We start from the raw sequence: 27,887 nt of genomic DNA on the forward strand, positions 1-27,887 counted from the left end.
AACTAATAAAAATATACTAAAAACTAACTAAATCATACTAAAAACATACTAAAAACAATGCCAAAAAGCGTATAAATTATCCGCTCATCAGTGTGTCGTGTGTAAGAGGGAACCATCAGTAGTATTGACAGAAGGTGCATTTGTAGTGGTAGACAAAGACGAGAAAATATGATGCAAAGGAGACATGTGATTAAAGTAACCGGAATCAAAATACCATTTAGAATTACCTGGAGGAGTAAAAAAAGTAGCATGAGTATTACCAGAAAAGAAAAAAAGATGCTGAAGAAGAGACGTAATATCAGATAGAGAGACGGAAGACGTGTTGAGAGGAGCAGAGGTGGTAGATTCAGTAGTAGCAGTAATAGTATAAGCAGGCACAATCTTGGAGAAGTTGGGACGAGAATGATACTTGAGTTGATCAGGACGTGGTGGACGAGTAGGACAGGTAGTAATTAAATGTCCTGAGAGCTTGTAGCAATGGCAGAACAGCTGTGATCAACGGTAGCTAATGTGACCTTTTTGGTAGCATGTGCGACATTCAACAGAAGAACAATCGGAGAAGAGGTGTCCTAAACAGTAAAAGTTTTGATAGAATTTACCCTTTCTATCTGTGACAGCAAAAGCATATGATTTTTTCGTAATTGTAGACACAGAGATCAAAGAAAGGAGAGAAAATTGTAATTTTGGAGCAGAATATTAAAAATCAGAGTGTAGAATCGAAAAGAGCTCACCAAAAAATCTTAGAGAGGGTCCCATTATCTGCCACGTCAGCTCCACGTCAACATCCATGTCAACAGATGGATGCCACATGGCGACGTCTAAGTGGAGGGGGAGGACACACTCGCGAGTGAGCTGGAATGCGGGTCAACAGTGGGACTGGGTCGGGTCTAGGTGCGGGCTGCCGGGTCAATGCAGAGCAAATGGCGGGCGACACGTGGAGAGCGTTGGGCCGTTGATCGCGGAGCCCAATCCGATAGCGCAAGATGAACCTAGAAGGAGAAGAATACTGGTCGTGGCAGCATCTTGCGGTGGCGCGTGGAGGCGCGTCTAGCGGCGGATGACGGAAAATCTGGATGCGTTGGAATCACGACGACGAGACAAACACGATGGTGACGGATGTGACAAACCAAAGCATCGGGAGAGGATCAAAAAATGAGGCTAAAGAACACTGCTGGAGGAGAAGAAAGAAAGGGGCTATAAACAAATTTACATGAAAAAAAAAGAATATATGTTCTTGATACCATGTTTGAAACAAAAGAGTAATTTGAAAGAGTGTATTATATATTCACGTTGTGTGTAAAAATACAATATACAAGAGGTATATATAGGTGCTAGAAGAATCAGAGTACGTAATAAAAACATAGAATCCTATAATTAATATACAGATATGTTATATAAATATAAATGATACTAATTGATCTAAATTAATTCTAATTATTCTCTAACATAAATATAATTTAAATTAATAATTTAATTCAATCCAATACAAATAAATATACTCGTCTTATTATATTTATAATTATAAATTTTTAAAAATTAGTAATACAAAATTCTTAATTAACTATATGATTACAATAATACGAGTATGTTTATTTGTATTGAATTAAATTAAGTTTGTTAATTTTAATTATATTTATTCAAAATTTAAATTCAAAATTTTGTAATTTTTAAATTTTAAATTATTTAAATAAAATTAGATAAAATAAAATGAATACATTTATCTCGGGGTAAAAAACGTAAATAAGCCAAGGGAGCTGAGAAAATACGCAAATCCACCAAACTGAAAATTGCTTCACGAATGAGCCAAAGCACATTTCTATGTAGTTCGAACCAAATTGGTTCGAACTCACTTTCCATGTAATTCGAACCAAATAGGTTCGAATTACACATTGTAACCCATATCAACATAATTCGAACCAATTTGGTTCGAACTCTAACTCCATAATTCGAACCAATTAGGTTTGAATTACACACATTAAGTAATTTGAACCAGCTTGGTTCGATTTACACAGATCATATTTCGTACTAGGCTGGTTCAAATTAGTGAGGACCAGACCTGTATATATATGGTGTGAACGTGAGTTGCTATCATTAGAGGGGAGGTAAGATGGCTAGTGAGGAGAGTTTCGTGGTGTTGGTTCACCACAGAGGATCTATTAAGAGGAAAATTCGTTCCGGTGTGAAGTTCACTGATAAGGATCCTCTCTGTATTATCGTCAGGCCTACGACGAGGTATGAGGACCTTGTTAGCTCTGTACTGCTAAAACTTGGTCTAGAAGGTGTGAAACGGGTTAAGAAGTTTTTTTATCAAATTCCAATCACGGTGCTCCAAGAAACTGTGAAGTACGATTGTTTCACAATCGGGAGTGATGAGGACTTGCAGGTCATGTTTCATTGTCGCCGGCAGTTTCCAGAGGTGAGGACACCAGAACTTTTAGCAAAGTTGGTTGACGCGGTGTCCAGCTCGGGGGTTCGAACCGAAATACCACCACTTTAGCCACGGTAGCCGGTTCTAGCTCCAGACCAGCCGTTGCATCTTCCTCCGTCCCTGCGTACGAGCCACCCGTCCAACCTGTTGCCTCCCCTTCATTCGCTGTTGATCTCAACGGCAGTGTAGGTGACGAGGTCGGAGAAGGGGAATATCTGCGGACCTCTTTACAGTGTGCTGTACCGGCTTGGGTTGGAGATGGATTCTTGGATGATCCAGAGGACGATGATGTCGAGCCGGATATGATTGCTGATGACAGTGGCGATGATGTTGGAGCAAGTGAGCCTGCTGGGGCGGGCGGTGGTTCTAGCTCTGGCACGCAGCAGTACCCTCCACATTTTCCTCTTTGGACTTGGATGCCATGAGGCAGGAGGGGGTTCCTAGGCAGTCGGCTGGATTTGGCGCTAGAGATGCTGAAGGGTCTGCAGGTCTGACAGAGTTTCAGGTTGGTCAGCAATTTCCGGATAAAGAAGAGGCCCTCTTAAGTGTCAAGACTTACAGCATCCGTCGAGGGGTACAGTACAAGGTCGTGGAGTCTGACTATCGTCGGTATGTAGGCAAGTGTTCTGAGTTCGGCAATGGGTGCACATGGTTGATTCGGCTTAGTCTCCGACAGCGAAAGGGAGTTTGGGAGGTCAAACGTTACAACGGACCGCATACTTGTCTCGCCACCTCCATTTCCAGCGACCACAAGAGTTTGGATTACCATGTGATATCGGCAGTCATTATGCCAATGGTTAGGGCTGATGCATCCATCAGCATCAAGGTGCTCCTAAATGCCACCGCCATCTATGGTTAGGCCGACTTACAGGAGGGTCTGGTTGGCTAAGCAGAAGGCTGTTGCCCTCATCTATGGTGACTGGGATGAGTCGTACAACGAGCTCCCAAGGTGGGTGTTAGGAGTCCAGTTGATGATGGCTGCTACTGTTGCAGTCCTAAGGACGAGCCCTATTCGTGTCGGTGGACAGTTGGACGAGTCTCGAGCTTATTTTCACAGACTATTCTGGACGTTTCCACCATGTATCGAGGCATTCCGTCATTACAAGCCTCTAATTAGTATTGACGGCACCCATCTGTATGGCAAGTATGGGGGAACGTTGCTTGTCGCGATTGAACAGAACGGGAACTCTAACATACTCCCTGTTGCATTCGCATTAGTCGAGGGTGAGAATGCTGAGTCGTGGTCCTTCTTTCTCTCCCACCTGCGTGAGCATGTGACACCACAGCCGGGTCTGCTGGTTATCTCGGACAGGCATAACGGCATCAAGGCCGCGCTTGAGACTCCTGACAGAGGCTGGTTACCTCCGTCTGCATACCGGGCATTCTGCATTCGACATGTTGCGGCAAATTTTGCCCTCACCTTCAAGGGCAAAGACGCAAGGAGGCTACTTGTGAATGCAGCGTACGCTAAGACCGAGGTCGAGTTCCATTACTGGTTTGATATTCTTAGGTCCGAAGACCTGGCGATGTGTGACTGGGCGAACCGGATTGAGTATTCGTTGTGGACACAGCATTGTGATGAGGGGCGTAGATTCGGACACATGACGATGAATATATCTGAGTGTGTAAACTCGATCCTCAAGGGTGTTAGAAATCTTCCTGTGTGCTCGCTAGTGAAGGCAACATACGGAAGGTTGGCCGAATTATTTGTTCGCAAAGGGAGAGAGGCTGAGGCGCAGATAGGAACCGGACAACAATTTAGTTAGCACTTGGTGAAGTGTATAGAGGCCAACTTGAAGACGGCTAGGTGCTTCACGGTTACTGTGTACGACAGGGATAACTCCGAGTTCACCGTCACAGAGACAACTCCGACTGGTTCTTTCTCACTGGGTAGTTACAGAGTCTTGCTTGCATCTCAGACATGTGACTGCGGATCCTTCTAAGCACTTCATTTCCTGTGTCCCCACGCACTGGCATGCTGTGCCTACTCACGGCTTACATGGGAGCCTTACGTCCACCAGGTGTATCGTCTTAGTTCGGTCTTCAGTGTGTATCGGATGGGTTTCACACCTCCCATTCCGGAGAGGTTCTGGCCACCATATGACGGGCCGACTGTCATCCCTGACCCCAATAAGAGGCGTGCGAGAGAGGGTCGTCCGAGGTCCACTTGGATACGGACCAATATGGATGAGGCAGATCTGAACCGGCCAAAGAGATGTGGGCTTTGTCGGCAGCCCGGCCACACACGTCGGAGTTGCCCACAGCTCGGAGGAGCAGAGCACACACGGGGACATGATTAGGTGTATTTGTGGCTTTGGTACTTTTGTTGTTTCAATTTCGCGTTTAGATTCCACTATTATCGGTTTTCTTACTTGTAGTTGGTGACTGATAGAATTTGTTAACGTTAGTGCGATGTACTTTGAATGGGATTTTAGTTAATGAATATGTTCTGTCTGCGCAGTTTTAAACGAAATGTATGTCTAATGCACACCGGAATAAATAACTGTACGAGTTTTATTAAGACATGATGCGGAAACTATGTTCATAAATTAAATTGCTGTGTGGAATGAATTCTTAGTAATTCGAACCAATTTAGTTCGAATTACTTGGTGACTATTTCTTCATTGTAATTCGAACCTAATTGGCTCAAATTATGGAGTTAGAGTCCGAACCAAATTGGTTCGGATTATGTTGATATGGGTTACAATGTGTAATTCGAACCTATTTGGTTCGAATTACATGGAAAGTGAGTTCGAACCATGTTGGTTCGAACTCCATAGAAATGTGCTTTGGTTGATTGATGAATCAGATTTTGCTTTGGCTTATTTGTGTCAAATTGTTCTCTCCTTGGCTTGTTTATGTTTTTTACCCTTTATCTCGAGTATATTAAATTAATTTTTCTTGTATATATCTCGAATGTACCGAAATAATTTTTTTAAGGTATTACACATCTTAGATACATCGTGCTTATTTATAGGCTCAATTTTTTTTATATGCCAGGAGTTTGTGTGTTGTGTGTGGATATGGAGAATATGGGTGCTAAAAATTGGTGTGGGACAGATTTTAGCTGAAACAATGAAGGAAGAATTCGGATCATTCGATTTCTTTGTTTAAAAATTTTGACCACAAATTGGGCGGTCCGATTTGTGTGGAAACAAGAATTTGAATTTTGGATTAGGAAATCGGACCGTCCAATTTCTATGTTGATGTAATTTTTTTTATTTTGCAAAAATCAAATCGGACGGTCCGAGTTGATTATTATATATTTTTTTAAATCAGACATAACTAATTGCTGGGTCCGATTTATATATATAAGTGTGTGTAACTTGTAAATCACTTCTTAGATCTCCTTTTCTTGTTCTTCTTGTTCTGCTTGTTCTTCTTCTTCCTTCAGCTCCTGTATCTCTCTTCTTTCGTATGAACTAAAAAAATTTGTTAGTGAAGTTCCTATTTATGCGAGTGAGAGAAATGGATGATAGAGTCCTATTAAAAATATATTATTTTGGTCAAATTTTGTTACAAACATTTGAAGGAGTAAAATTTATTTGTGAAAATCCATTAGATGTTGTTATTTCATTCACAATCTCATTTGAAGAGTTTAAAAGTGTCATTTGTTAGAAGATAGATTCTGAGATGTCAAGAAAAATATCATGTATTTTATACAGATATCCATACCGGTATTTTGTGAATTCGTTCAATTTCAAACCAAATATATAACTGACGAAGCGAGTATGCAAGAGATGTTTTCAATGTATATTGAAAGTCGCACTCAGATCTCGTTCATCGAGTGGTACATTGAATTCGAATAATCTGAAGTCGACTGAAATATTGAACAGAAAAATTACAATAGTGACAATGAGAAAGAGTTCGAAAGCAATTACGAAATTGTTGGTCTAGAGGGAGACGAAGATCAAGGTGATGGCATTATGGAGGCAAATGTGATAGACGTGACAAATGCATTGGCAAACGAACATCTATTTGAAGAGCCATCTTTCATGCGAGCTTCGAATTTAGAAGCCATGCATGCTTCGAAATTTTCTGAATATATAAATACAGGTACGTGACATGTGAAAATATACTTAATTAACTTTTGTTTATGTGTTTAAATTATTTTTATATTAATATTAAAATATAAATTAATATTATAAATATTGCTTCGATATATGAATATTTATTTAAGTTAGTATTAAATTTTTGGTATGAACGATTTATAAGTTTTAGATAGATTTTAATTTTAATTTTACTTATTAAATATTTGTTTATTAAATATTTATGGTATGACTGTCGTCGTGGTAGAAATTTCTATGACTGGAAGACTGTCTGTCGGAAGACCAAGAATAACAACCACATCTTTCAGTGTCACAGTATATTCACCAACCAGAAAGTGAAAGGTATGTGTGTTTGGGTGCCACCTTTCGACTAGAGCATTTATCAGAGTTTTCTGACATTAAACTATTCTAATATGAAAAATATGATAAAAATCAATAAATCGTAAATGCTCCTCCACCTTATCATTGTACCGATCCAGAGACAGTGGGTGATCACATGTCAAATACCGTGAACTTTATAAAAACATAACAAATTATTAGTCAAATCATTAACAATTACTAATTTACTACTAAAAGATAATAATTTTCTAACTAGAGCAACTAATTTATTAAACTCATGCTAAAATTTTTGTTAATTAACTAATTTAATAAATATCATTTATGACTAACCTATCAATTAATTAACTATCATTATTAAAAAATTTTCACAATTAATTAAACAAGACATATTAATTGAAATCACACAATTATCATAGATAATTTTACTAAATCTAATTAAAACAAATAATTTTACTAAATTCAGTTTACTAAATTCTCAAATAATAATAATTTAACTTCTAAATTTAATTAATAATCCTATAAATTATTTCTATATCATTAACTACCGGATAATAATTCCTATATCACTAACTACAATTTTTAACATACTATTAATAATAATAACTAATAGGTAATTTCAATTCTTATTTAACTGTTCCACTTTATTATTAAAACCACAACTATAATAATATATTTATGTCAATTAAAAAACTAATAATAAACAAATAATTATTACCAAAAAATAGATATATTATATCTTACCAAATCTAATTATTAATCAAAATTCTCAACATTATTACAAAAAATTATTATAATTTCTAAAATTATAATTTCTAAAATTATTATATAAAATTCTAAACCTGTATTTTTTACTAATCTATCACATTAATCTAATTCAAATATTATTATTGATTAAAATATTTTCTAACTACATCTAAATATATATATTTCTAACTATTATTTAAGTATATATTTTTAAATTTCTATCAATAATAATAATAATAATTCTCTCACATATATATATTCCTAAATTCAATTTCCAACAACAATAATAATAATTAAATTTCTAAGAATAATAATTATAATTCTAAAATATAAAAAATTTAAAAAATAAACTTATATAATCAAGATGGCATAGCTATTTAACAATATAAAGTTTAAGACGATCAACATCTTTATATTTTTGTTTCTGTTCCGTCTGGAGGGTGTCGAGGTGTGTGATTTCCGGTTGGACACTTGACTCCTTGACTGAGCTATACGTCGTATTAGTTCAATGATGTGGAATGACCTCGGTCCTCTGAAACACGGCGGCGGGAGCACCTGCACAAGACACTCCGACGCTCAAGTAAGTATGTGAGTTATAAAAGAGTAGAGAATAATGAGTAAGAATGAGTTCTGTGACCTGTCCTCTGTGGTTTGGGTTAGGTTTAGTTTTATAGGCGTGTGGTGTATTGGTTTGTTTCGAATTATTAGGAAAGTGCAGTTATTGATATCTTTGACCTGTGCAGAGACGTGATTGAGTATGAGGGAGTGAGTTTCGCGATTGTGGATGACGCTGATAACCTGATCGCGTTTTGGTTGGAGGTTTTTGTGCTTTTACTCGGTCTTTCCGAGTTTTTAGGTTGATAACCAAGTTTTGAGTTTTCCTCCGAGTTAGGTGGTGTACACATCATAGCCCCCGAGTTCGTCCAATGTTGTTTGTAATGATGTTGGGCGAACTTTAGTTGATTAGTTGCTGACTTTGTTTTTTGTGGGTCAACAAGTTTTTGTTGCTGTTGGGCCTTCGTGGCCCATTTGAAGGATTTTGAAAGGAAATTGGGGTGACTCTTTGGTTATTCCCGTGACTCATTTAATGTGCCATTATGTGGATTGATTCCCCATGTTGACGGTAGTTATTGACTAAGGTTTCCACTAACTTAGTGGGCTTTGTAATAATAGCTGTACTTCGTTTTGGGACTCTTCATTTTACTGCTTCGTTTCTTCCCTTTTTTACAGTTTACCCTTCTTCATGTCTTCGCAAGGTTAGTGTTTTTCTTCTTTTACCTTTTGTTATTACTGTTATGGCGAGAGAGAAGTTGAAAGTGGTTGAAGAGAGGGAAGACGATCCGTATCATTGGGTGAATGACGACGTTAAGACTCGTTCTTCCTCGTTTACTACTGCGGAGTCCATATCTGATTTGGGTAGTTTGACTATTGTTAGGGTTGGTTCTGCTGTTGCTGTTGAGCTTCTGCCCTGTTCCGATACTGATAGGGTTTGTGAAAGGAGAGGCGATTGGGGGTATTTCTATATGTATACCCCCTGTATCTTTGAGCTAGGTGTGAGATTTCCCTTTACTTCTTTCGAGTGTGACGTTCTTACGCAGCTTAACTGCGCGCCTTCGCAACTTCACCCGAATTCATGGGCATTTCTTCGTGCTTTTGAATGTTTGATGGATTTCGTCAGTTTTCCTTGTTCTTTGGCACTGTTTTTCTCTTTGTTTCAGTCAAAAGGTGTTCGAAAAGGTCTGTGGGTTTGCCTTAGTAGTTTCCCGTGTCATTCCTTGTTTCTCTTGTACAAATCCTCATTCAAAAATTTTAAGTCCTTGTTTGTTAAAGTTAGGTCGATCGAGGCCGAGTACCCTTTCTATTTGGACAATGAGCTTATCGAGAGGTTTCCTCTTTACTGGTGTTCCGAGCCGAGTCAGATTCTTGAGGCTTCTGAGTTAAATGAGGAGGAAGAGTCTCTTTTGGATTTTTTGGTTGAGGGTGTCGCTGCCAGAGAGTGTCTATCAATTTCCGATCTTCTGCGTTTGTATGATTCGGGTGATAATGAGGGCTTGAAAGCGTATATAGGTATCATTGTTTGCCTGTTATTAGTTTTGCTGAGGTTTGTAGTGTTTTCTAACCTTTGATATTTCTCAGGTGGGCGAGCTCCTCTTATTGATCCGACGAAGTTTCAGTCTTTTCTGAAGAGAAAGAAAGAGAAAAGTGGTGGTGGTGTAGGGGTGCAGAAGGACGATGGTGGTCAGGTTGCTCATTTCGCTGCTCAGCCGACGTCTTCGTACAAGAGAAAAAGGGGTGAAAATGAGAAGTCGTTGGAGATTATCTCAGAAGGTGAGCAGGAGGCTCGGGTTGGTGGTGAGGCTGTTTTTGATCGTCAGAAAAGGCTTCATGGCTTCGTTCCTGGGTCGAGCTCTCAGTCTCTGTGGAGTGAACAATTTGATTTTGCTGGGCTTTCAGAGAGGGCGTCTCAATACCCAGGGGACATGCTTATGACTCGAAGGGTTGGTGTGGAGGCCCTTGGGAAGTTTGTTCAGGTCAGTTTTCTTTGTGGTCTTGTTATTTGCTTTTGGTCTTCGATTCTTTATACTTCGTGGTTCTTTGTAGGTTGTTTCCTCTCGCTTGTTATGTGTTGGTCGCACCGTCGAGCTTATAGGTGCTGAACAACAAGAGGTGGTAGATAAGGCTTCTCAGCTTGAGGTGTCTTATAAAGAAAAATTCGCCAAGTTGGAGAAATCTTTGAAAGAAAAGGATGATGTCGTGGTTAGTGCTGTAACCAGGGCAAAGGATTCTGAGGACGAGATTGGTCGCTTAAGGGATCAGGTTCGATTGTTGCAAGCTGAGATCAAGGAGAGTGACGTTACCAAAGGGAAATTAACAGCTCGGGTTCACGAATTGGAGGAGGTAGGGATGGAGATGTTTTCTTCTGGTTTTGATCGCGCTGTTAGTCAAATCTCCCTCTTGGCTCCTGAGTTTAATTGTGACCTTTTGGACGTGACTAAGATCGTGGTTAGTGGGAAGATGATCGTGGATGGTACTGCTGAGGAGCATGGCGAGAATGCTCCTTGATTCGTGGCTGTTTGTAATTTTTTGTTTTGGCCGAGTTCGGCTTTGTAAACCGGTGTTTTGGTCTTTTTGATTTTGTTTTGTAACTTGAATGGTGTATTTTGTTCTGGACATGTTTTGAAATACTGTTTTACTGTGATTGATTCAGCATATGCTTATTGTTTTCGGATTTTGCGGGTTAGAATTAGATTTGTCCAAAAATAGTCATTCGTATTTCTTTGAATGTGTTGTGCGTCCGGCCTCGTTAAAACCCTCCTTAGGCAAAACCCTTTTTTGGGAAAAAAAACTCTAAGGGGGGAAAAAGAGTGCCTTCATTCGCTAATTGTACAAGTTATGATCTGCACATTTTCAGGGAGGAGACATTCCAGTTCCCCGACATTGTGTTGCCTTGTAGTGTTTGAAGTTGGTAAGCCCCCATTCCGAGCACTTTTGATATTCGGAATGGGCCTTCCCAGTTTGCGGCTAGTTTGCCGTGTGAATGAGGTTGTCTAGCTTCTTTTGTTCGTCTGAGAACTAGATCACCTTCTGAGAAGATCTTCGGCACAACCTTTTTGTTGTGCTTCTTTTCTGCTAGTTGTTTCTGGGCTCTTTGTTTGATGGCGGCGAGTTCCCTATCTTCTTCGATTAGGTCAAGCTCGGTGTTTCTGGCTCTTGTGTTATGTTGTTCATCGTATAGTTCGGCTCTTAATGTTGGGATCCCGACTTCTATAGGGATTAATGCTTCCGAACCATAGACTAGCCTGAAGGGTGTCTCGCCCGTGGTGTTTTGTACTGTGGTGTTGTAGCTCCATAATATTTCCGGTATTAGCTCGGCCCACTCGCCCTTTGCGTTATCGAGCTTTTTCCTGATCGCCTGTAACACAACTCGGTTAGCGGCTTCGGCCTGCCCATTGGTTTGTAGGTGTTCAACCGAGCTAAAATGATGTTGTATATTAAAATTTCTTAAAAACGAGCCGAGCTTATTATCTGTAAATTGTCTACCATTGTCTGATATTATTTCTTTTGGTATTCCAAATCGGCATATTATGTTTTTCCATATAAAAGATCGTACCTTTTCGGCTGTTATTCTTGCTAAGGGTTGTGCTTCTATCCATTTTGAGAAGTAGTCTATTGATACTAAAAGAAATTTTACCTGTCCCGGTGCTATTGGAAATGGGCCGAGGATGTCAAGTCCCCATTTGTGAAAAGGCCAGCTTACCTCCATGCTGTGCAATACCTCGGCCGGTTTTGTGGAGATGGCTTCGTGTTTCTGGCATTTGTCACATGCCTTGACTTTTGCTAAGCAATCTCTTTTCATGGTCGGCCAGTAATATCCTGTCCTGGCTATTTTTGCAGCGAGAGCTCGTCCTCCTATGTGATTTCCGCATACACCCTCGTGGATTTCGTTCATCACTTCTCCTGCTTCATCTTTGTTTAAACATTTTAGCAATGGTTGCAAAAAACCGCGCCTGTATAGTTCTCCTGCTATCTTTGTATAGAAGCTTGCTTTACGTCTGAACTGTTGTTGATTGGGCTCAGTACTGGGTATGGTACCTGTATTTATGTATTCCAAGAAAGGTGCTCTCCAATCATAGAGGCGGTTAATGTTTTCTATGTATAATAGTTCAGTGCTTGGTTTTGTGAGTGTGAGTTGTGCTAGTGCCGATGTTTGTGTATCTGCTCTAGTGGCGGCTAGTTTGGATAGTATGTCTGCCCTAACATTTTGTTCTCTATGCACATGCAGTATAGTAAATGAGCTGAATTTTGAAATAAGATCCTTTGCTATGAGCCAATATTGCTCTAGCAAGGGATTTTTTACCTGAAATTCACCTCGGATCTGTTGAACCACCAGGAGGGAGTCGCAATGTGCTGTCAGGCTGTGTACTTGGTGGCTTAGTGCGAGCTTGAGTCCTGCTTTGAGGGCCTTGTACTCAGCCTGGTTGTTTCTTGCTGTGAAATGGAACTGGATGGCTTGTTCGGCTATTACCTTGTCACCTTCTTTCAGGATTATTCCGGCTCCACTTCCTTCTCGGTTTGACGCTCCGTCCACATGTAACTCCCATGTTTTGTTATGTTCGTCAGGTGTTAATTCCGTGATGAAGTCGGCGAGGATCTGTGCTTTTAGGGCCGTCCTAGGTTGAAACTGAATGTCAAATTCTGAAAGCTCGATCGACCATTTAGTCAGGCGTCCAGCCAGTTCTGGCTTCGTCAATATTTGCCTTAATGGATGATTTGTCCTTACTATTATTGTGTGACTTTGGAAATAGTGTCTTAGTCTTCTTGCCGTGGTCACGAGTGTTAAGGCTAGCTGTTCTATCTTCGGGTACCTTTGTTCTGTCGGTTGCATGACTTTGCTGACGAAATATACTGGCTGTTGTGTCTTTCCTATCTCAATGACAAGAGCTGAGCTTATAGAATGATTGGAAACGGATAAATACAAATATAGAGGTTTACCGACTATAGGCCTCTGTAGCACGGGTGGTGATGATAAGGTGGTTTTAAGCTCGTCAAATGCCCTCTCGCATTCTGCTGTCCATTGGAATTTTTTATTCTTTAAGATCGTCTGGAAGAATAGGTAAGATCGGTTTGATACTGCTGGTAGGAATCGAGAAAGTGCGGCTACCCTTCCTGCTAATTGTTGTACCTCTTTCATCGTTTTAGGGCTTGCCATGTTGAGTATTGCTTTGCACTTTTCAAGGTTCGCCTCGATTCCTCGGGAGGTTAGCATAAACCCGAGGAATTTGCCTCCTTGTACCCCAAAGGTGCATTTTTCCGGGTTGAGCCTTATATTGTATAATCGGACTCGTTCGAATATCTCTTTGAGGTCGTCACAGTGTGACCGATCTGGGGTGGTTTTGGCTACCATGTCGTCGACTATTTGATGTTGGAATACCTTGTCCATCAATCGTTGGTAGGTTGCACCTGCATTCTTTAGGCCAAATGGCATAACTCTATAGCAGAAATTACCATGTTCAGTTATAAATGCAGTCTTGCTTCGATCTTCTGGATGCATAAGGATCTGGTTGTAGCCAGAGTATGCATCCATGAAGCTCAAGCTTTTGAAACCTGATGCATTGCCTACGAGTTTATCGATGCATGGTAAAGGATAGGCATCTTTAGAGCATGCTTTGTTCAAATCTGTAAAGTCGACGCACATGCGCCACTTACCTGAATTTTTTCTTACCATTACTACGTTTGAAAGCCATGTGGTGAAGCGGATTTCTTTGATGAAGTCGGCTTTGAGGAGTTTCTCTGTTTCTTCAAAGGCTGCCCTTGACTTTTCTGCTCCCAGGTTTCTCTTCTTCTGAGCTATAGATCGGCTAGTCCTGTTGGTGGCCAACTTATGGCAAATTACGTCTGGGCTTATACCGGGCATGTCCGCTGGGGTCCAGGCGAACAGGTCAGCATTTGCATGCAATAATTTTATCAGTTCCGACCTTTGCTGTCCTTGTAGTGCTCGGCCGATATATGTTACCTGTGCCGGTATATGGGTCAGTTGGATCTCCTGGAGCTCGTCTGCTGGTTGGGGTCTTTCTTGGGTGTCCCCTCGAGGATCAAGCTCGGCCAAGGACAAGACTTCCGTGTTTTGTATTGATTGGACTTCGCGTTGTTTCGGGCTTGTGTCCGATCTTTTTAGGCTCGCATTGTAGCACTGCCGAGCTTGTTGACGGTTAGAATGTATTGTCACTATCTTACCGCCCTGTGCCTGAAATTTAACACATAGATGATAAGTAGATATGACTGCTCTGAACATGTTCAGAGCAGGTCTTCCGAGAATGATGTTATAAGGACTAGGGCAGTCGACTATTAGGTATTGTATGTCCAAGGTTCTCGACAACGGGTCGTTTCCCATTGAGGTCCTTAGCCATATATAGCCCTTGATTGGCATTCTTTCTCCAGAAAATCCTACTAATTCTCCGGATGAGGGTTGTATTAGTTTTTTAGATATACTCATTTTTGAAAAAGTAGAGTAAAATAGGACATTCGCACTACTACCTGGGTCCAAAAGGACTTTTCTTACCAGAAGGTCGCCTGTTTGGATGGAGATTACTACCGGGTCGTCTGTGTGAGGGGTGGCCGAGCATATATCGGCTTGGTTAAAAGTGATTTCTAGATCCTGCATGTCTTTGTTGTTTGGCGGTGTTGTTCCTTCGATTGCCAGCATTGCACGGTAGCTTCGCTTTCGTGCTGAGGTTGTTTCACCGCCTCCTGCGAATCCCCCAGATATACAGTTTATAACCCCCTTAGGTGGGTTGTTGTTCGGCCATTTGTTGGTGTCCTTGCTGGCCGCGGTCTGATGACGCTCTTCCTTGTTGCTTTCCCTGTGTTTTCGCCCCTCGATGTATTTATCCAAGAGGCCCTGCCGCGCTAACCTCTCCAGGAGATCTTTGGCTATCACGCATTCGTCAGTTGTATGGCCATATTTCTGGTGGAAGGCACAGTGCTTGCTTTTGTCGACGAATCGCTGATCTTGGTAGCTCCCCGCTCTGGTTGGTGGTTTTATAATCTTGGCATTGAGTATTTCTTTGATTATCTTTTCTCTTTTCGTATTGAATCTAGTGTAGGTGTCGAATTTTGGGGTGAGCTTGAATGATTTGCCGAGGTCTCTAGCGGATCTGGGGGGTCTGTCGTCTTTTTTTCTTGGTCTCCTTTCGGTTTTGTCGGTCTCTCTGAGTTCTTCAATCTCCATTTGTCCTGCTGCTCTTTCCCGGAATTCGTCCAGTGTTTTTGGTTTGGTGACCGCGATTATTTCTCTGAACTTTCCGGGTCTGAGTCCGGCTTTGAGGGCATGCAGGTGGACGGCAGGGTTTAGGTCAGGTATTTCCATGGTGGCGTCCGTGAACTTGGTCATATAATCTTTCAAGCTTTCTTGTGGGCCCTGGCGAATGGTGCTGAGGTAGTCTGATCCATGTACATAGATCCGAGCTGCTGCAAAGTAGTCGATGAAAGACCTAGCCAGATCTTCAAAGGAAGCGATTGAACCTGCAGACAATTTTGAAAACCAAAGTAGGGCAGCACCGTCTAGATAAGTAGGGAAAGCTCTGCAAAGCACAGGGTCGTTATTAGGTCTGTTAAAAAACATCATAGATTGAAATTTTTTAATGTGAGCCCGGGGGTCACCAATCCCCTTATATGGCTCGAGAGAGGAAGGGAGTGTGAAATGCTTTGGCATTTGGAAGTTCGTGATTTCTTCAGAAAACGGGTTGTCCAAGGTCGGTCTTTCCTTGGGGGGGTTGACACCTATGAGTTCGGCTCCGCCTTGGGTTGGACCTTTGGAATTGCCTTCCTCTTTTTTACTGCTCTGAGTCGATAGCTCAGCTAGTCTCTTGACTTCTGCTTGCAGTTCGGCCATCTGGGCCATAAGTTCAGCCTGACTGGGTTGATGAGTTCCATTGTCGACCATGTCACCAGCTCGATGAACCTTGCGTAGAAGAAGAAAAATTAAAAAGGGAAAGTGGAAATAGAGTGGGGTTAGATTTCGGGCCCCACGGTGAGCGCCAAATATTCCGTCTGGAGGGTGCCGAGGTGTGTGATTTCCGGTTGGACACTTGACTCCTTGACTGAGCTATACGTCGTATTAGTTCAATGATGCGGAATGACCTCGGTTCTCTGAAACACGGCGACGGGAGCACCTGCACAAGACACTCCGACGCTCAAGTAAGTATGTGAGTTATAAAAGAGTAGAGAATAATGAGTAAGAATGAGTTCTGTGACCTGTCCTCTGTGGTTTGGGTTAGGTTTAATTTTATAGGCGTGTGGTGTATTGGTTTGTTTCGAATTATCAGGAAAGTGCAGTTATTGATATCTTTGACCTGTGCAGAGACATGATTGAGTCTGAGGGAGTGAGTTTCGCGATTGTGGATGACGCTGATAACCTGATCGCGTTTTGGTTGGAGGTTTTTGTGCTTTTACTCGGTCTTTCCGAGTTTTTAGGTTGATAACCAAGTTTTGAGTTTTCCTCCGAGTTAGGTGGTGTACACATCAGTTTCTATAGCATTATAATTTTTTTTCATAAATTTAGAAGAAAAAGAAGTTGCTAAACAAAGAAAAAGAGAGAATGGGGCTACCGAGTTGATGGAGAAAGTGATTTCAGAGGATGAGTGTGGATTGGGTGCAGAAAAGAAGTATGTTGAGTTTAAGGGGTATCGTTATGGGGAGCAACTCATACGCAACACACGGCAGGAATAACACAACATAAACCGTACGTTTTATCATTTTTAAATCGGACTGTCCAATAAAACAGCTTCAACTTTCACCATCTAATTTTTTTCTCCTTGACACCACACTCAGATAAAATACGTATGCACTCCATATATGCGTCTTACTCCAATCTTCTCTCCCTATCAAAATTAAGAAGTGTTATTTATCTTCTATTCTTTATATTTAAAATGATAAACGTTTTAAGCGCTGTACATTTCACTAAATAAAATATTTAACTAATTTAAAAATAAAAAATCCCTGCCAGTTGCCCCTATCCCTAACCCCAATAATAATAAGAGAGAAAAAGATGAGTCATCAGACTGGTATAACACTGCATAATTCAACACAGCGCCCACCGTTTTCTTTTTGAGGCTGATCTTTTTTTATATGGATTTTCATATTATTACATTATGAAAATATGACGTATTTATTGAACCATCCATTGTATTTTGCATTTATGCATGTTGGTTTAATATTTTAATCCCTCTATTTCATTGTTCTTATATATATATTGAATTAGTTAATTATGTTTCATTTTATTAGTTGGTACAATTATTAGAAAAGACATTTTTAGTAGATATTTATTTTGTTTTTATCGTTGATAAAAATAGTCATTAATAACCAACTATCTATAGTTTAGATAGTATAATTTTTTAATTTACCTAAAAATTGTCTATTCGAGTCTCCTTTTTAATTTTGAAAAAAAAACATTAATATATTTGTAATAATTAGATATGAATCGTCTTATATTTTGTCACTAAAAAATTTTATCGACAATCATACCTACGCCAATAACACCCTTTCTATAGCCGCAAAAAATATATCATTTTTAACAACTATTTTTTTCGTAATTTATATGATTATTAAAAATAATTTTAAAATTATAATATTTATTTTTAATTATCATTATTATTTCTGCTAATTAAAACCTTAAGTTGTTTTTTTCTAATTATAGTATACTCATTTTTTAGAAGTAGCAACCTATTTTTTGTTTCTAAAATTAAAAAAAAAAACAATTTCAAAATCATTATTATTTATACATAATATTCATATACTAAAATTAATTGCTATAAATAAAATATTTTCAGTAATTAACAAATTCACAAAATGAAATCTCTTAGTCTTTTTCATTAATTATTGTGCAAACTTACTTGGCGATGCAAATAGGATGAGATCAGATTATAAGAAAAAGGAAAAAACAAAATACTTGTAACACTTAAAATTTATAAACATTCTATAATAAAAAAAGAAAAAAACGGAAAAAAGATACACAATACCTAAAAAATTTGGTCCTAAACATTACAGAAGCATGACTATTTACACTAATCCTTGCAAAATATTTCATCGACATGCGTTGGTTCATATCTCTCAAACAGTGAAAGATGTTAATTAATTGAGTAACGATAGGAAGTCAATTTTTTTAATTATTATATATTAGCTAACTTGTATGATTATTATGTTATTATTACTACAAATTTGTTGTTAAAGATAATTTTTGTTAAATTATATTATATGTACACTAAAATTAGTTATTAAAATTAATTATTAATGGTAGGATACGAATAGTATTTTTTATTTTGGTTACTTGAAGTTTACTCGTTGTTTTAGTGTTTGACTTATTGCTTCCGATTTATATATATAATAATAATAAACTTCGTGTATTTTGGTCTCTAAAAATAAATGTCAAGTGCTTGGGTGTCTTTTTAAAATTATATAATAAATTACCTTTCTATCATTCTATGTATTATTATATCGATGATATTACGAGTATAAATATTTTTTATAATTAAATTGGCACAAACTCAAAAAAAAAAAAAAATACATGTTTGTTTTATCTGCACTTTTATCGTATATAAATTTTTGTTAATTTAATATAAAAATTTATTAATATAGTACAAAAATTTTTGTATGTATCATAGAAATTTACACATATCTCATAAATTTATCGATATACAATAACAATAATAAAATCTTGTTTCATTAGGTGGGGTTGGCTATATAAATCAAACGATGTCATTGAGTTCTATCATGTATCATATCTACAAAAAGACTGTTTACATGTAGATCTCGTTTGACCACCTCATAGATGGTCTTTTTAGGTCTTTTTCTGCCTTTCACTTCTTGTTCATCTTCCATCTCATCCACTCTCCTGGTTGGGTGTTCTGTCGGTCTTCTTCTCACATGTGCAAACCACCTGAGACGCCTACTCCAATTCTCTCTCTTATATCTTCGTTCCTTATTTTATCCAATCGTGTATGACCACTCATCCATTTTAACATCTTTATCTCTGTCACACTTAGCTTATGTTCGTGCTCCTTTTCGGCCGCCCAACACTCTGTACCATAAAACATAGCCGGTCTTATAGCAGTGCGATAGAATTTACCTTTAGGTTTTAAAGGCACTTTTTGTCACACATAAAACCAGATGCACTCCGCCATTTTGACCAACCTGCTTGGATCCTATGATTTACATTTCGTTCACTCTCTCCATTATCCTTTATGATGCACCCAAGATACTTAAAACTTTTAACTTTTCGTAAGGTGTTTTCTCCAATATTCACCTCTATACTAGGGTTTTCCCTTCTCAAACCTAACTTACATTATATATATTCTGTCTTGCTACGGCTTATGCGTAGACCACTTCTAGAGCTTCTCTCCATAAGTCCAACTTCTTATTCTTATTTAGGTCTTCTCTTGACCATCCCATAAGAACGATATCATCGACAAAAAGCATATACCATGGCACAGGCTCTTGGATGTGCTTTGTGAGTACTTCCTCTGTCACACCACTTTGAGTCTTCACACTAGTTGAGACTCCATCATACATGTCTTTAATTGCACGAATATATGCAATTTTTACTCTCTTCTTTTCTAAAACCTTCTATAAGACCTCCATTGGCACCCTATCGTATGCTTTTTCTAAATTAATAAACACTATATATAGATCCCTTTTATTACTACGATACCTCTCCATCATCCTTTTTAACAAGTATATCGCTTCGGTGATGGATCTGCATGGCATAAATCCAAATTGGTTCTCTGTTACTTGTGTATCTTTTCTCAACCTCCGTTCTATCACCCTTTCCCATAATTTCATGGTATGACTCATGAGCTTGATCCCTCTATAGTTTTCGCAACTTTGTATATCTTCCTTATTCTTGTAGATAGGTACCCAGGTGCTCTTTCTCCACTCATCAGGCATCTTCTTTTACCTTAAAATCTCATTAAAAATCTTGGTTAACCAATGGATGACTTTTCCTCCAAGGCCCTTCCAAACTTCAATCGAGATATTATCAGGTCCTATTACCCTACCATTTTTCATCTACTTTAGAGCCTCTTTTACCTCGCAGTCTCGAATCCTTCCATAGTAGTCAAAATTTTAATCTTCTTTCCTTGTGCATAACCAACCAAGACTCGAAAGAGTCTTATGTCCTCCAATAAACAACTTGTAGAAGTAGCTCTTTCACATTTCATTAATCTTCTCCTCTTGAGCCAGCACCTCTCCATCTAGGGGTGGCAAGCGGAAAAGCCCGCCTCGTCCCGCCGAAAGTCCGATAAAGGCAGCTAGTCACCCCCACCTAGTGAGGCGGTCCTAAAATCCCACCCGTCCCGCCTAACTGTGGGCTGGTGGGTTGGCAGGCTAAGCCCGCCAAATCTCCTCTTTTTTTACTATTAGCTATTAAATAATATGTATAATTTCATAATTATTTTAATAAATTTATAATTTCTAAAGGCTTAAAAAATTATAATTTTTATATTCACAAACATTAAAGCCTTTGTAATTATAAATATCTAATAAACATAATTATAAACCAAGTTTTCATCCAAAACATAATTATAAATATTGTCTCCAAAGCAAAATAAACATAATCCAAAATATAATTATAAATATTATCTCCAAAACAAAATAAATATAATCCAAAACACTCAATTTTTATTTCCATTCTCTTGTAAGTTAGGTTAGGAGAAGTTGGATTTTGGGCAAAAATTACAAAAATACCCCTTGCCAAAAAAACACTAAACCCGCTGGAGAAGCCCGCCTTACCCTGCCAAAGCCCACAGTTTAAGCGGTGCGGGTTAGGCGGGCTTTTGTTATTTAGCATCCCAATTTTTCACCCCGACCCGCCTTTTTTTGGCGGGTTACGCGGGTCAACCCGACGGGTTTAGACCCATTTGCCACCCCTATCTCCATCCTTATCCTTTATGCACTTAACCTTATCCAAATTTCTTATTCTTCTTTCACGGCTCTTTGCGATTCTATATATACCTTTTTTCTCCTTCTTTCGTGCCCAAAGACTGGTAGAGACCCTCATATGCTCTTGTTCTTGTTTCACTTACAGCCACTTTTTTCTCTTTCTTAGCCACCTTATATTTTTGCCAATTATCTGCATTATGGCATAAAGACCACTCTTTAAAGCATACCCTTTTTATCTTTATCTTTTCTTGTACACTCGCATTCCACCAGCGGGACTCCTTGTCTCTTGGTCCTATCCCTTTAGATTCACCAAAACTTTCTTTTGTTGTTCTTCTAATAACTTCTGCCATCTCCCTCCACATCTCTTTCGCGCTTTCATTTCCATCCCAATTTACTTGTTCTCCTACCCGTCTTAGAAAGCTTCTTTGTTCCTCACCTTTCATCTGCCACCACATCATCTTTGGATTCTTTGTATGATGTCTTTTTCTCAACTTTTACTCAACGCGAAAATTTATGACGAGCATCTTATGTTGTGTTGTTAAAATCTCTTCCAGGATAATTTTACAATTAATGCAAAATTTTCGGTCGACTCTCCTCAACAAGAAGAAGTCGATTTGAAAGCTTGTCATGCCACTCTTATAGGTTATAAGATGTTCGTCTCTCTTTTTAAAACATGTATTTGTGATGAGAAGGTCAAAGGTTGAGGAAAAGTCCAAAATAGTCCTACCCTCGGCATTGATCACCCCGAAACCATAGCCTCCGAGAATACTTCCATACCCAGTCACTTCTCTTCCAACATGGCCATTTAAATCTCCTCATAAGAAAATTTTATCTCTCGAAGGTATGTCTTGGACCAAACTCTCTAGATCCTCCCAAAATCTTATCTTGTATTGTTCGTCCGAACCCACTTGTGGTGCATAGGCGCTAATCACATGAAAAGCACCTCTCTGCACCACAAGTTTGATAGAGATGATCCGATCTCCCACTCTCTTGACATCCACTATGTCATTCGTCCATTGCTTATCCACAATAATACCAACTCCATTCTATTTGTCAACTTTTCTGTATACCAAAGTCTGAAATCGAAAGTATCCAACTCCCTAACCCTTGCACCAACCCATTTTGTTTCTTGTAGGCACATAATGTTAATCTTCCTCCTTGTCATGGTGTCCACCAGCTCCATGAATTTTCCTGTTAGAGTGCTTATATTCCATGTCCCAAATCTCAACCTTCTATCGCTCCGACCTTTACCTTTTACTTTGTGAACTAGCTTATTTACTTTCATCCGTTCACGAAAAATGCGGAAACTTTTACTCATTTAATACTACATTCGAGCACTGATGCAGTGGCTCTTGCTCATTTGAAACTGTACTCGAGCCATACAGCGCGTTGCTTCCGGACAATGACCTAATTTTAGCGCAATAACGTCTTTGATTCATGTCATGAAGATTCGACTAAGTTTTTATATTGATTGTCGAAGACCTAACACAATTCTCCTCCTTTATCCAAATTTAAGACCAGCTATGTACCACAAGTATAATATAGACAAAATTTCTTAAATTTATCGATATAATATAAAAATTTTAATTTTATATATAGCACAACAATTTTTACATATAACAAATTCTTGCTGCAGATGTAAACAGTCTTGCACGAACTCGTTTCTGAAATAGCTACTTAATTTCTAAGATAAACGAAGCTTAATTTCTAAAATTATTTCTCATTTAGTTTTGACTTACTCAAATTTATATAGTACTTTATTTGATTCTAATATTTTTTTTTTAAAAATTCCTTAACTCATTAACATATATACTTAAATAAACGTTAGATGATATATTAATAAAATTATTAAATTATATTTAAATTTTTTATTTATAAAAGTCCTTTCTGAAACATCGTGAAGTTAATATATATATGTGGATTTGACTAACCGTAAAAGCATCTACTTTAAAATTTTGTTCTTAAAAATCTAAAATACATAAGTTTTTAGTAGAATGAGTATAGGTCGCGGATACTCAATTACTCGTTCGAATCCAAATCGAACTAATTAAATTAGTTCTGGAATCAATAGATAATCGGATTCAACCCAAACTAAATTAATAACTTTTTCTAGCAATTAATTCGAGTAACAGTTTTAGAAGTGCGGAATCCGAACTAACCCACAGATCTAATTATATATTAATTAAATAAAAAAATAAAATTTAAAAAATATATATGCTTTTTAATATATTTGAATTTTAATATCTTTAGTGTTTAATACGTTTAGATTTTAATGTGTTTAGTTTTTGTACTAGATGTCTCCAGTACGGGTTGTGAGATGGATCGGAGACTTACGGATAAGAACGGTGGTCGGATCGTCTGACTGGAGCAATGGGGGTGGTACCTGCAAAGACACTCCAAGCTTAAGTCAGAATGGGTCAGAGAGGTATATGTGCGAGGAATGAGTGACGTATCTGAGGAGGCATTGGGCTCCCCTTTATATAGGTAATGGTGATTATTTTATCTTATCTTATTTGGTTAAGATAAGGGAGATATTTAAATTCGAATAGTGGTTGGAGATTGTAGGGGGCCGATTTGGGCCTTCTAGAAGGACGAAGTGGGCTGAACCCGGGTAGCCGGGTTCGGGGGCCACACCAGGTGTGGGATCCAGAGGTTGGATCCGTAACAATTTTTAATGTATTTGGTGTTTAACATGTTTGGATTATTTCTATTAATGTTACATGTTTATTGTACTTATAGAATTTTTAAGATAAAAATGTTATTTTTTTACTTTTTTATGAATTTCTATTTCATCGGGTACCCAATTACCCAAACCGAACCAATCCGTTTTTAATTGGTTTGGTTTGATTTGGATACACACATAAAAAAATACAAATTGAAATCAAACCGAAACAATTACAGTTCAATTGGTTCAATTCTAATTTAATCTTAAACCTGAACCAATCCGATTCGTGCTCACCTCTAATTTTTAGTGTGTGTATTGAATGATTTTTTTCAATATTTTAATAAGTATTTTTATATTATTTATTAGCAAAATCACATATATAATGTATGTTGATTTTCTTGTCTAATTTTACTCTACATTTAGGATTGAAAAAGTTGTGATTATGTATCCCTAATAATTAGGGTTGTTGTTGGACTCTTTTTTTTATTATTATTACAAAAGATAGGGAGATTCGAATCGACGACTTTTTAGATGAGTATGAAAAAATAAAAACTATGCTATTTGAATTATAATTCATTGGTGTTGTTGTTGGCCTCTCTTGAATAATCTTATTAAACTATATGTATATTATTATTACAAGAAGTAGATTGAATCGGTTAATTTTATTGGATTAATAAAAAATAGGCTGTCAGATCAATTCAATTTAAAATAAAAATTGATTGTCAACGAACTAGTTAAAAACAAATTAGTTAAAAATAAAAAAATCGATTAAAAATCAATAAATTAATTCGATTGTTTTGCGGTTAATCAATTTAAAATAAAAATATAATTTTTTAAAATATATATTTTATATATAAATATTTTATTATATTTAATTCAATTCAGTTAAATTTTAGTTCAACTTAATTTATTATTAAATTTCTATTTTTACTGAATCAATAACGGACTCGATGTTTAGAACTTTGATGCATTCTATTATAACATAAATTATCGAGCTTTATTTAGCCCTTGTATATTTATAGAAAATTTGAGAAAAGAAAAAGTTATACTAAAAAATAAATCTATAGTGCCTTTTAAATATTGGATATTTGGATTAAATGTGATGTGGGTCCGTGTGTCTCCCCTGTAGTGCCTTTTAAATATTGGATATCTTGGACACAACATACCTACGGAAATTAATTTTGTAGCTAATTTAAACCATACCCCATTTAATATAGAGAGTAATTAGCCCTTATCTTGTTTTAAACGAAAGCAAAGACGGAAAGGGATGAAACTTGGTCTGACGTTGACAACTGTTATAGATCCGGGTCACGGATTTTGGAGTATTTCTCGAATTCGGATATCTGGATTCGATTCACTTCGACATTTTAGAAGGTCGAAATCGGTTCGTTAGAGCTCCTAACTGACAATCGAATTTAAATTTCTCACTTATCTTAACCAAATAAGATAAGATAAGATAATCACCATCACCTATATAAAGGGGAGTCCCAGGCCTCCTCATGTACGTTATTCACTCCACACATCTTATACTTCTCATATCCATTCTAACTTGAGCGTCGGAGTGTCTTTGCAGGTACCACCCCCATTGTTCCAATCAAACAAATCCGGCATCCGCCTCGACCCGAAAGTCTCCGATCCATCTCACAACCCGTACTAGAGGTCGTCAGACTGCCGTCCGTATCAACTGCGACCGATATCGTTCTACCGATCTCCGACCCGAAGTCATGGACCTCCCCTATCCTACAATACCTCCTCAACGGAGTGCTACCCAAAGACCTTAAAAAGGCAAATCGGATAAGAAGGGAAGCCGCCAACTACACCGTCATAACAGGACAACTGTACAAACTAGGATTCTCGTAACCCCTATTTAAGTGCGTCGAACCCGGGGATACGGAGTACATACTCCGCGAAATCCATGAAGGCTGCTACAGCCATCACATCGAAGGCAAAACCCTAGCCTAAAATGTTATCCATGCTGGATACTTCTGGCCCTCGGTTATTAGGGACTTCATGCAGTTGGTAAAAAATTGCAGCAAATGCCAGATACATGCCGACCTTCACCAAGCCGCCCCGCAACAGCTCAACGTCATAACGGCTGAACGGCCATTTGGAACATGGGGCGTCGACCTCGTCGGCCCTTTTCCCATGGCACCTGGACAGCTACGGTATCCATCGTCGCCATAGACTACTACACCAAATGGAACGAGGCCGAACCCCTGGCCTCCATCACGGCAACCCAATGCCGAAAGTTTTTCTGGAGGCATATGATAACCCGGTTCGGGATCCCCTAGGTCGTAATCTCGGACAACGGAACCCAATTCAACGATAAGAAATTCATAGAATTCTTGGAAGGGTTGCACATATCCCACCACTTCAGCTTAGTGGAACATTCCTAGACAAACGAACAGGTGGAGTCCGTGAACAAGATAATAGTCAAGGGAATCAAGAAACGGCTCGACGAGGCCAAAGGTCTGTGCACCGACGAACTCGGATCCGTCCTCTGGTCATACCGAATGATGAGCGGATATTTTATACGCTTTTTGGTAGTGTTTTCATATAGTTTTTAGTATGTTTTATTCACTATTTGTTATGTTTTTATTAATTTTTATTCAAAAATCACATTTCTGGACTTCACTATGGGTTTGTGTATTTTTCTGTAATTTCAGGTATTTTCTGGCTGAAATTGAGGGACCTGAGCAAAAATCTGATTCAGAGGCTGAGAAAGGATTGCAGATGGTGTTGGATTTTGACCCTCCTGCACGCGAAGTATATTTTCTGGAGCTATAGAAACCCAATTGACGCACTCTCAATTGCGTTGGAAAGTAGACATCTTGGGCTTTCCAGAAATGTATAATAGTTTATACTTTTTCCGAGATTTGATGGCCAAAACTGGCGTTAAACGCCAGCCAGAAATACTTTTCTGGCGTAAAACGCCAGAACTGGCACCAAAACTGGAGTTAAACGCCTAAACTGGCACCAAAGCTGGCGTTTAACTCCATGAATGGCCTATGCACGTGAAAGCTTCAAAGCTCAGCCCAAACACTCACCAAGTGGACCCTGGAAGTGAATTTCTGCACTATTTACACTTAGTTACTCATTTTCTGTAAACCTAGGTTACTAGCTTAGTATAAAAACTACTTTTAGAGATTCATTTAGTAACTTATGACATTTTTACATTTCATATTGTATCTTTGACGGCATGAGTCTCTAAACCTAATAGGTGGGGGTGAGGAACTCTACTATGTTTCAATGGATTAATGCAATTACTACTGTTTTGCATCCAATTACATTTGCTTCTATTCTAAGATATTCACTCATACTTCAATGTGATGAATGTGATGATTCGTGACACTCATCATCATTCTCAAATCTATGAACGCGTACTTGACAACCACTTTCGTTCTATCTGAGCTCAACGTAGTCATTGGGCGACAGTTTGAGTGCATATCTCTTGGGCTCCTGATCCACGAGTTTGACTGCTTCTCCTGACAACAGAGCATTCAAATCCGTGAGATCATAACCTTCGTGGTAAAGGCTGGAAAAAATTGGCAGCGTTCCTGAGATCCGAAAAGTGTAAACCTTGTCTGTGGTATTCCGAGTAGGATCTGGGAAGGGATGACTGTGACGAGCTTCAAACTCGCGAATGTTGGGCGCAGTGATAGTGTGCAAAAGGATAAATGTATCCTATTTTGACACAAGTGAGAATCGACAGATGATTAGCCCTACGGGAACCGTAGCTGGACCATTTTCACTGAGAGGACGGATGGTAGCCATTGACAACGGTGATCCACCAACACATAGCTTGCCATAGAAGGAGCCATGCGTGTTTGGAGAAGAAGACAGTAGGAAATCAGAAATTCAGAGGGCAGAGCATCTCCGAAACGCCAACCTGTTCTCCATTACTGAATAACAAGTATCATTTATTTCATGTTCTTTTACTTTTTGCAAACAAAACTCTTTTTATTATTAAACTCCTGACTAAGAGTTACAGGATAACCATAGCTTGCTTCAAGCCGGCAATCTCCGTGGGATCGACCCTTACTCACGTAAGGTATTACTTGTAGTTGTGCTGAGTTGCAAAAGTGTGATTGCAATTTCGTGCACCAAGTTTTTGGCGCTACTGTCGGGGATTGTTCGAGTTTGGACAACTGAAGATTCATCTTGTTGCTTAGATTAGGAATAATTTATTTTTGTTGGTTTAGAGTTTTTTGTTTGAGTCTAGTTGCAT

The 27,887-nt window shown here is 38.6% G+C and overlaps 2 protein-coding genes across 2 annotated transcripts; both read left to right on the plus strand.

The window, feature by feature from the left end:
* Window positions 1-2,107: 2,107 nt before the first annotated feature.
* Window positions 2,108-2,853, plus strand: LOC130977552 (uncharacterized). The gene is made up of 2 exons (XM_057902206.1): window positions 2,108-2,416; window positions 2,464-2,853. Exons 1-2 carry the CDS (start codon window positions 2,108-2,110, stop codon window positions 2,851-2,853), a joined length of 699 nt encoding a protein of 232 aa, XP_057758189.1.
* Window positions 2,854-3,402: 549 nt separating this feature from the next.
* On the plus strand, window positions 3,403-4,194 carry LOC130977568 (uncharacterized). The gene has a single exon (XM_057902207.1). It carries the CDS (start codon window positions 3,403-3,405, stop codon window positions 4,192-4,194), a length of 792 nt encoding a protein of 263 aa, XP_057758190.1.
* Window positions 4,195-27,887: the final 23,693 nt, after the last annotated feature.

Source organism: Arachis stenosperma, chromosome 1 (genome assembly GCF_014773155.1).
Source record: "Arachis stenosperma cultivar V10309 chromosome 1, arast.V10309.gnm1.PFL2, whole genome shotgun sequence".
NCBI lineage: Eukaryota > Viridiplantae > Streptophyta > Magnoliopsida > Fabales > Fabaceae > Arachis > Arachis stenosperma.

Coding starts and splice junctions, on each gene's coding strand:
- LOC130977552 (XM_057902206.1), top strand. CDS start 2,108: ATGGCTAGTGAGGAGAGTTTCGTGGTGTTGGTTCACCACAGAGGATCT. Junction 2,417..2,463: donor GTCGCCGGCAGTTTCCAGAG/GTGAGGACACCA, acceptor CGCGGTGTCCAG/CTCGGGGGTTCGAACCGAAA.
- LOC130977568 (XM_057902207.1), top strand. CDS start 3,403: ATGGCTGCTACTGTTGCAGTCCTAAGGACGAGCCCTATTCGTGTCGGT.